Source organism: Carya illinoinensis, chromosome 2, assembly GCF_018687715.1.
Source record: "Carya illinoinensis cultivar Pawnee chromosome 2, C.illinoinensisPawnee_v1, whole genome shotgun sequence".
In the NCBI taxonomy this organism is placed as follows: Eukaryota; Viridiplantae; Streptophyta; class Magnoliopsida; order Fagales; family Juglandaceae; genus Carya; species Carya illinoinensis.
In genome coordinates this window covers 30,996,697-31,007,008 of record NC_056753.1, presented here as the reverse complement: position 1 = coordinate 31,007,008, position 10,312 = coordinate 30,996,697, and the positions used below count along the sequence as shown (strand labels likewise).

General features: G+C 41.1%; 1 protein-coding gene across 5 annotated transcripts; it reads right to left on the bottom strand.

The window, feature by feature from the left end:
* Positions 1 to 826: 826 nt before the first annotated feature.
* LOC122300892 lies at positions 827 to 10,312 on the bottom strand. 5 transcript variants are annotated; one of them, XM_043111850.1, is made up of 12 exons: positions 9,984 to 10,312; positions 9,621 to 9,747; positions 9,175 to 9,320; positions 8,891 to 9,073; positions 8,674 to 8,773; positions 8,550 to 8,580; positions 7,865 to 7,907; positions 7,271 to 7,426; positions 3,295 to 5,497; positions 1,734 to 3,144; positions 1,455 to 1,538; positions 827 to 1,239 (listed from the first exon to the last, which is right to left on the bottom strand). In XM_043111850.1, exons 3-12 carry the CDS (start codon positions 9,231 to 9,233, stop codon positions 1,175 to 1,177), a joined length of 4,335 nt encoding a protein of 1,444 aa, XP_042967784.1. In that variant the 5' UTR covers positions 9,234 to 9,320; positions 9,621 to 9,747; positions 9,984 to 10,312; the 3' UTR covers positions 827 to 1,174. The 5 variants fall into 5 exon arrangements, with proteins under 5 accessions (XP_042967784.1, XP_042967783.1, XP_042967785.1 ...); XM_043111849.1 differs by lacking the exon at positions 9,621 to 9,747; XM_043111851.1 differs by lacking the exon at positions 9,621 to 9,747 and having other exon boundaries at positions 9,175 to 9,302.

The window sequence follows — 10,312 nt, the reverse complement described above, 5'->3', positions numbered from 1 at the left end:
GGTACAACATGCGTTTATTTTCTTCTTGAAGAAAAAACTTTATAAATTCTTAGTTTATCAGTAAACCACAAGATCAACCACTCGCAAGCCCTTTGTAATAATTGCTCACATGTATCCCATAGCATTCGACCATTTCTTGTTTAAAATCTACCAATAAAGCCTTCTGCATATGGTCGAAGCCTTTTTGCCAATTCTCATAGGATTAAAACGGAAGGAAAGGGAGATAGGGAGAGGTTGAGCCATGCTGGAGAAGCAGGGCACATGCTAGATAATATCAGATCCAAGAGCTGAGCATTTCGCACGTGCTCTTGCTCTCCAGCTTGGATCCTCTTTCTTGCAACTTGCAAGCACAAATACACCGAGCAGCCAGCCCTATAAGAATAGAGGTCAGTCTCCTGTTAGGTTCATTTTTATTTTTGATTGGAAGTCTCCACCCAGTTTATTGAATTGCAATTTGTAATGCTACACTTCTATTCATGATTATAAGTACTGCACCTTCAATGTACTGTTCCCATAAAGTTTGAGAGGAACAATTATTTTGTTGCCAAGCAAGCAATGCATAGTAGGCAGAGGGATTCAATGAGAGAGCATCAGTGGCACTAAGACGAAAACAACCAAGTATATCACGGTCCTATCTATGTTTATACACTACACTAGGCGGCTTTCGATCTGAAGTCCAAATCAGAAGATAATCCACAAGGACATTCCAACCCGGTGAAACTATCAACAGAACAGGCATCTAGGAGGCATTGACAACCGAAAATCAATCCTCAAAACATCAACGTACACATCATCACCAGTTAGAACGTTCATATTCCAACTCTAGTTCACTTTCAACTGTAAGTGCCTATCATTCCCAACAGAATTCAAAAGGCATAAAGAACTCTGACGTAAATTGATTACAAGCATTCACAAAATTTCAACAAAAAAATAGGTGACTCTTCTTTCAGTAACATATACAAAATATTTTAACACGCTATCATATCACCAACTAAACCATGAGGAAGGCCTCATGAATCCAAAGAAGGTATACATGGTCCATTCTAGATCTTCTACAAATATTCGTATTGTCCTTACCTCAAGCTTGTGCATATCTCATAATCCTTTACACCCTACCCTTTCCGATAACCCAACAAATTTGCTCTGCCTCTGGTCAATCCTCTCAGAGGTAATTTTATCTAAGCTTTGAATCACTTCCCTTGCTTCGAAAAGTTGAGAGCGAGAAAAACGATCTTGAAGCTGTAAGATTAAAATTTAAAAGAGTATCATTGTCAGGAAAATTCTCGGCGATTTTTTTGACAATCAAATGGAAGGATTTCATTTCAGATATATAATTCTGATCATGTGTCACCTCTAACAGAAACAATTTCTTCAGCCCTATCCCATTGATAACATTACTGCTAAGAAAAATATGATAAATGGTATAAAACAAGACTATTGCTGATTGACCGTACCTTTTAAGGAGCTTCCAGACATATGGTCATCCCTAAGTTTGAAGTTTGACGGAGGTACTGGGATAGAGCTTTGCAAGGCTTGAACTGAAAAATGAAACTAAAGAGTCTCAATCATTTGCAAGATGCGGACGATAAACTAAAAGTTGGAAGCAGTTGCATGAGGCAGGTATCATTTAACAGAGTACCAATTGAAACTTAATACCATATAAGCGGGCATGTTATCAACAAAAAATTCCCAAAAGAATACAATGAGAAACAACAAAAAAGAACATAGGTTACCCTGTTCATTGAATTCACTCTCAATGAAGCTGTCATCAGAAGGATGGCCCTGTGAGAATCCCATTCTTGACTTCCTCAAGTCTTCTGAGGACCGATTGGCTGCATCCCGCCCATCTTCTGCATCATCATCTCCTTCTGAAGTTGTCGCAGAGATCCAGTCAACCAAACTCTCAGTCCCACGACTTTTCCTCCCAAATTTCAATAACCTTTTGAACCCTTTCGTCACATCTTTACGAGACTGATTGTGGGATGAATTAGCAACAACAATAGGCTTCTGAGCAGTTCCCCATTTCTTTCGCATTCGAGCTGCATCAGCCTCAGATTGGGTAAGACTATGTGAATTCCAGGAGGCAGGACTCCCAATTGGAGAATCGACAGAAGCATCAATATCAGACGTTTCATGTGGAAATGAAAATGGATGATTCAAGCGTGAGTTCCATGAGACAGGGCTTCCACCTGGCGAAGCCTGCAAGGACCGCACACCATGAAAAGTTGAAGGCTCCGTAGCAGGCAGTTCAGCGACAGAAGTAGGATCCACCTGAGAAAGAGATCTCACGGAATCATCAATTTCAGACTCAGAATTAGTTGAATTGTCAGATTCCTGGCTCAGTCTTGTTTTTCCATTATCCATGCCAGCATGATCTTTAACCTGAATGGTTTCAAGCTCTTCCTCTTCTTCCTCCTTGGCCATATCCACAGAATCTTCTGCCTCAAAGACTGATTCCTCAAACTCTTCATCATTTTCCAAACTTTCAGATGGCACTGAAGCTTTCAACTTGGCAAAACTAGCTCCAACACCAGGACCTATGCCATTACCCTTCCTGAGAAAAGGCTTTGAATCAGCATTCTTTGGAGATTTCTCATACGAGCTATGTTCAATCTGCTCTCTATCAAATTTTAGTGGAGCCAAAACAGAGTTGTCAGAGTTCAGGGGGGACAAATCCTTAAACTCTACTGGATTACCAAAGCTTTTTCTCAAGGTCTGGGACCGACGTGGCTTCTCTTCCTTGGCATTTGGTACATCTTCATTGGTACTCTTGCTGCGGCCAAAGTTTCTAGCCTGTGGGCGGGTGGTTGTTTTGCTGACTCCAGAAGAAGGCTTTGTGTTTTCTTTCCTAAAATCCGAGAAGTTCGGAACTGACTGCGCAAGAGGATTTTCTGATTGCATCCTTCGCTTCCCAAAACTGGTATTAGAAATTTTGGATGATGACCGTGGAACTGAATTGGATGTGGTGCGGGGGGTAGACGAAGACAAGTTTCTATTAGGCAAAAGCTTCTTTGTTTGAGCACTTCTGGATGCAACATCCCCAACAGATGACTCATTGAAAATTTTGTCCTGTCCATAAAGTTTCAGCCCAGGAACTTTAGAAAGGTCCTCGTCATCTTCAATTTGAAAAGAATTTATTGGGTGCTATAAAAAGGAAAATCTTATCTGATTGGTCAAGAGAACAAATTAAGAATCAAAATATGGCTTTAGGATACCAAAAATACAGTAAAAAAAATTCTACTGGTAGTCAGGTTTGTTGCTAACTTCATAAAAACATAACTACAATAAGAGTACCTGCTCCCTTTTCATATTTGATCGAAAATTCAAAGATCTGAGTTTCTCTGCACGCCGACTAGCATTAGTAAATGAATCTTGTTTCTCGGCAGAGGCAGAAAACTTGGCCTTCATCTCAGCTCTGCTCCACTCCAGGTTATCCTGCATAGACTTCATCTTGGCTTCCTTTTCTGATCTTTTAGAATTCCAATCTTCCCTCAGTTTAGCATCTCTTTTCTGCATGTACCTCTCATAGGATTTTCCTCTGGAATCTTCTGTAATAATAGTTTCAGAAAAATTCTTCCCAAGTGTATTGCCATAATCCTGATTATCTACCACCTTCTTCAGCGGACTAGGAGTATTGAACTTTGCCATTTGATTGGTACTCCCAGCTTCCTCAATGACCGAGTTTTTGTTCGGCAATTGCATAGGAGTAATCTCTGCTGCTGCCCGTTTTCTGTACTGCAAACTTGCTGCCTGCTCCATCTGTTTGTCATCAAGCTTGTTTCTCCGTGCAGAACTAGACTGATCCCCAGGAACCCGAAGCTTGTGCTCTGCAAAAAGCTTTTCAAGCTCATTAGCCTTCATTTTCAGTTCATCATTGAGCTCCTGATTTCCCTTAGACTGCCTAACTCTCTGATCTTTCTCCAATGGCATTGTTGAAGTTGTAGAAAAACTCTCTCTCGTATCTGAAACTTTTTTACCAGAATAATCCAAGTTGCTGTTTTCATGAGCAAGACCAATTTCATCCTTCCTACCCTGAGTTTTCTTAATCGGCTCACGACCAGAAGAAAATGGTTTCTGAATCTTCATGCTCTGGACTCCAGAATCTTCCACTTTGGTTTGTCTCGTATCTGATAACCGCAATTCTTTCTTACCAATCTCCTCAACTTCTCCTGTATAAGATCTCCACTTGGGCTGAGGATCCAACTGATCACTCTCCAGTCCTTTGGGCTGAGCCAATGGAGTTTCCTTGAGTTTTAGCCCACTACCACCGTCAACCTGTACTGAAAAAGAGCGGGAATGACTCTGAGAACCCCTAGAACGTGACAGAGACACCGCCTGATCTCCCAATTCAGAATCTTCCGCTCTACTGACAAATCCACCATCATATGTGCCATCCCCTGGCTTGTTTGCAAAAGTTACAACCTGATTCTTCGTTCCAAAAACCTCAGTCCGGGTAGAAAGGCCTCTCGGCTGAGCCTCAATAACCGCTTGACCTTTAACCCCACCAACACTCTCTTCGTGACCCAAAGAAACTTTTAACTTCTCCTTGGAAACCACTGGGTCATTCACCTCAGCAGGCTCTGCTCTACCGGTAAGAGTTCTGAATTGGTCTTGAGATCGTGCTTGATCCTTCCAATTTGTCCGCACCTTTGATCCCACCTCTTCCTCTTTATCCGAAATCCCACTAACCAAGCCGTGGACTTCAGTTTGATCTCTCAAACCAACATCATCATCTCTATCAGAACCACTCTTTAAATCAACCTTAGACGAGCACTGAGTGTTGTTCAAACCCTTCCGGTGCTTATCGTCGAATGCACCAGAAAAAATATTATTCGACTTATCCTGCGAATGAGAAACAGAAGAAGCATACGATGGCGTACACAAAGGGCTCTCTACATCCTTCTTCTCCGCACTCAAGTCAATGCTCATGTCGCTCGCGCCGCTCCATCTTCTCAAAACAGCCTTCTCTGCCACCGCAGGCCCAGACGAAATGTCGGACGAGAGCCTCCGCAGCTCCACAGGCTTCCCCACGATGGGTTTGCCACCCGAATTCTCTTTCTGCTTGTTCTCGAAGAGGTTGATGCGGTCCTGCACGCTGAGCCGCCTAGCGGGTTGACTCCCCGCAATGGAAGAAGACTCGGTCGGAGCCTCCTCTTTCTTGTCGTTCCGCGCATCGGGCTCTGGCTGGTTCGGTTCGTCCCTGAGTTCCTTTTTCTCGTTGAGGTCGGGTCGGGCGGGGAAGGCGGCGGCAAGGGCCTTGGGCTGTTGATAAGTGGAGGCCAGCGATTGGTTAAGGTGGTACGTACGTTGTTGTAGTTGGTCTTCACCGGCTGGGTGGTGTTCGTAGTGGGACCCAGTTGTGTTGTCCGTGGGTTCATCGATTGACATGTCGGACCCTGTCGATGATCTGACGCGTCGATCGCTGACACCTGGCTTCCATGAGCTGAGTAGGTCCGGTCTTCTCTGGTACAGTGAGATAAATTTGGTGCAAGCTTCGCTGCACAAAGATTCAACTATTAATTTTTTTTATTTTTAATCACCGTCCATTTGGACGAATATGTTGGAAGGTCGTGGTGTATACATTAAACTATTTTTATTTTTTATCTTCAATTTTCTACATTTTCTTTCTATTTTTACTTTGTTTCATTTTTTTTAACCACCTTTTGCATTGGGCCCAACATGAACCAAATGGCAAAATCCCATTAAGACCCAATGCTACATTGGGTTTTTGTGAGCTGTGGTAACTTTTGGCACGTATAAAAAGTTGGACTCCAAAATGGGATTAGACTCCCATGTTTGTCGCGCATACAACACCTTGATGAACCCACAAACAAAATAAAGAAAAGGAGCAAAGCAGCAGGAAAGAGATTGGTCAATTCAAGGATGGACCCACTTACCTCAATTAAAAAAACCCAAAATCTGATTCTGAAAACTTGTGGTGGGCTAAGCACCAACCATTGAAAACAAGAACAAAAACTACAGCCCATGCAGATTAAAGTGACCCGAAATATATATGATTGCACAGTGCTTTCCCATTATGCCCATCTGACAGATCTGATTTGCAGTCAGGCCAGCCCATTTTAACGGGTATATCTTCAGGTTGCATGGTTAGTTTCCATTTCTCAAGATTGTTTGGGGCCATAGACCCTCAATTTGGGTAACATCATTGTCACTTCCATAAGATAAAAATCCATTATCAAACTCATCAAAATGATAATGATCTTCTGAAAAATAACACATTTTTTTATAGCTAAAAAAACAGCGATGAGAGCTACTTCCACCATTCAAAAACTTGACCATTTGACGAGAAACACATCTGGAATCAATGCAAAAGGCACACAACCAAACCAGAATTGTGTTAAATGATAACAAACCATCTTAGCATCCAAAAAACCACCAAAACATGAGCTGTTTCAAAAGAGACTGTCTATACCAAAAATTAGTTGACGATGCAACGAATAAGGTAAAACTCCTTACCAAAAACAGACAACTACAACAAGGTTTCTACTTGGTTTGACCACATAGGCAAACTGGTTGGGTAGAAAAGCGTCACAAAATCCTTCAAATGCACGACGCATTGAGTGGTGCAGTGAAGAGGAAACAATAGGTGAGGATAATCTAAGGAATTATGAGCTATTATCAGAGAAAATCTAGTCCCAATGGGCAGAATTTTATGGATAAGTTAGAAACTAGGCAAACTTGCTAATGATCTCTCTATAAAATACAAAGACAAAATGGTGGGACATGTAGAAGGATCCCCAGTAAATAAAGCCAATTTTACGTTATATACTTTTGTCTCATTTTAAGCCCTTTAGAATAAGACATGTTGTGGCTATCCAATGTCCTCACCACTTGACATTGGTATGACAGTAGCCAACTTCCTCGGTGCACTTTCTGCAGTTTGTGGAGATATTTTAATCCAGAGAGAGAAGTTAAAAGAGTAAATCTACTTGCCAGCCGGTGTGGAGCAGGATTTGATTTGCAAGAGATTTAGTTTTTAAACTTGTCATGTAAACCAAATCCTGCCAAGTCGCGGTGTAGAGGGTGTGTTTCACACTTCCTTGCAAGTATGATTTTTCAAGTTAAAAAAATTTGTTTCTCTTTCCTTTTGTGTTGGAAAAGAAAAGCTGGGTTCACTTGATGCCACACACACAGCCGATTTTTATGTTTTTGGTGTGTGTGTGTGTGTGTTTTTTTTTTTTTTTTTTGGGGGGGGTGGGGGGGGGGGGGGGGGGATCTCGAGACATAAAGTTGAAGATAGAGGTCTTACTTCAAGCGATGCGCGCCGAACTGATCTGCAAAATGCTGCAGTTCAGAGACTGAATCAGGGTTAAAACCAGCAGCTGATGCACGAGTACAAGCGCTGGTCAAGTCCTGCCTAACCGCAAGAAGCCGCACATCGATAGCCCTCAGAAGCTCCTTCCTGCTAAAAGGTGAACATGCCAAAACAAAAATTAAAAAGCAAACACGTCGGAGTGAATGTATAATCAAAATAACATGCTGTAACAACAAATCTTAGAAATTCCATGACCAGATAGACACGGCAATTCCTAAGTTCCCAAATATCGAAGACCAACTAATCAAACCAATCAAGGCTTCATAGCATCATTGCAACATTGCAGAATCCAGCCTAAGAACTCAGTCACTGCTAGAAGGCAACCTCTAGTTTTAAATAATTTGAACATCAAAGCCATCTCCAAAGAATGATATCTAAAGGGAAAGTGCAATTGACTAAACAACATTTTGCAGCATAAGATGAAACCCAAAGAAGTCAAAATCGTGTTCCAAAGTGAAAACTTAGGTAGCACATTGGTCGTATTGATTTAAATAAACGTTGGGCAAAAAAAGGAAAAGAAAGTATTACTTTGTTGCATCTGCTGCCCTTGTCGCTCCTGTAGCATCCCCACCTGGAGCATATTGTCCAAAACCATGTCAGCATATTAATTACTCGTGCTTCAAAAAGAATGCAGGTTTGGCTGGACAATTCCAACATAACATGCTTCAAAAAAATTCCGGATATCTACTAGCCCAGGCAAATCAAAACTTGTGAATATTCCAGGGAAATGAGAGACCAAAATCTCCCTCTCAATGCCCAACTCCCAACAGGTGCACTGGGCCCAATGAAACTGACTTATTGCCAGCAGACCCCAAAGCTCCAAGGAAATATCAAGGCTTACAGTAACAACCAATGGGCATTGCTCAGTCCAAAGGACATGTCCTTTTTTTTTTCTTTCAATTTTCTGACATTGTACTGAAGATGAAAATGCTGTTTCCTATAACAAAAGTCATGGCTTTAGTTTACTCTCTACTAACTTCTGCAATACAATTCTAGCAAAAGACTGATACCTTGTTTTTGCAAGGTACAGGTGTTGATCTCCAAACTCTACAAGCAAATCACAAAATGGAAAAATCTAAAACCTTAACTTCAGACATACTAGCTTCTAATTGTACATATAAAAATGGCAAAGGTACATACTAAATGCCTTGTTAGACAGGATTCTATACAGAAAATCAACTGACTATTGTAAAGAGCAAGAAACAAAACATACCTAATGCACCAGATTGCTGATCTCCAGCACCCTGACATAAAGTAAGTTTACAAATTCAGTAATCAAACTAATGGTATTCCAACTATTAGCACATTGGTTCTCTAATTTGAATTGTGGTTTTTACTTGAGAATATATTCTACGGGCTGCTTCCAACTGAGACATCTCTGCATCAAACTTGTTCACCATCTCCAAGACCTCTGGTGTACTAACAAACCGGACAAACCTGGAGAATAAATTCCCGAGAAGTCAAAGAGAAAACCTGAAAAACATTTTATGTAGAAAGGGCAAAAATTCAAAGGACAGGTAAAAATTGTTTCAAATGTCAACATAGGTATGTTACCTTTCAAGTGTTCCTTTTGTGAACCACGTCTCAGCATGTTTGTGATTCTCAACTTCAAGCTTAATTGTCTGAACTGCAAGCGCAACCTGCTCTTCCGCAACCTTTAAATGGGTCACAAATGGCTTCACTAATCCTGATGCAAGCTTCTCGGTGTTTCCATTACTCGAGACAAACAACTCACATCTGCCCAGATAGGAAAAGTAATACATCCGCATATCAATACTATATGAAAAGAAAGATAAAACGAAATAGAAAACTACAATCCAGCATCAGGTTATCCTCACCGTGAGTGCTTTGGCGACAATTGGAACACAGCATAATCAAGTGCCATATCAGACTGCATCTTACCCCTGCTCCAGGTTATCCCTTCCGTAAATTATTCATACACCCAGATGTACTTCAGCAAAATCACCTAATCAAACCATAGAACCTGCAAATTTTCAATCACAACTTTTTCACCACAATGCAGGTACCAGTAAATCGATCGAAAAGACAATAACAAATTTCCCATCCACTACGAGTGTGAAGTAAATGCAATCTAAAGCTCATAAGCTATACACCAATTTGAAGTTGTCAGAGAGCGAGAAACTTTAATTATTCGAATCTATTAAGGGAGCCATACTATAGTAACCCACATTTCAAAACCATATGGATTACTTAGGTGAGTCTTAATTAAGAATTAAATGCCCGGTGAGCAAAACACACTATAGCTTTGAGCAAAAAAGCTTACCAAAAATAGCCAAAAGATCTCAATCCCAATACCCAACTTAAAAACCAAAAGCACCCAGGGTCAAGCTCTTGCGCTAAAATAGAAACCACGCACGTCGCAAATTCAATCACATTAGTCCCAGATCTGGCTGCATAAATGTCCACACCCAAATGCCAAAACAAACAACCTCACATCGACTTCACACCATAAAACCAAATTCCAATGCAAAAGCAACCCAAACCCAGGTAAAGAAAACATGCGCATGTAAAAAGATATACGAATTAATACACGAAATAAAAACAAGACTGCTTACCACATGCCAAAAACCCTAGTCTCAGAAACATTTGAAGCAATGTAAGAGCGATCATTGAAATCGAAACGTACCTGGGAGGTCAATCTTCTGAGATCTCGGACTTGCGTTGTCGGATCCTCCGATTCGAGTTCAAACGGGTACCAACATTCCGCTCTCTCCAGTTTTTATACTCTCTTCTCTCTGTGTACCGTGTCTCTCTCTGAGAGTCGCTTTTTCCAATTTCTTTAATGAGTTTTTCTTTTATTGTGCTTTAAGTTCAAAGATAACCCTAACTACAACAACAACAACAACATGGTCTTTGCTTTACTCATCCCCACATATGCGTATCTTCCTTTCTCTCTCTACACTTCCTATACAGTAGAGAGAGAGAGAGGAGTGTGCTTTCAGGCAAGTGTAATAC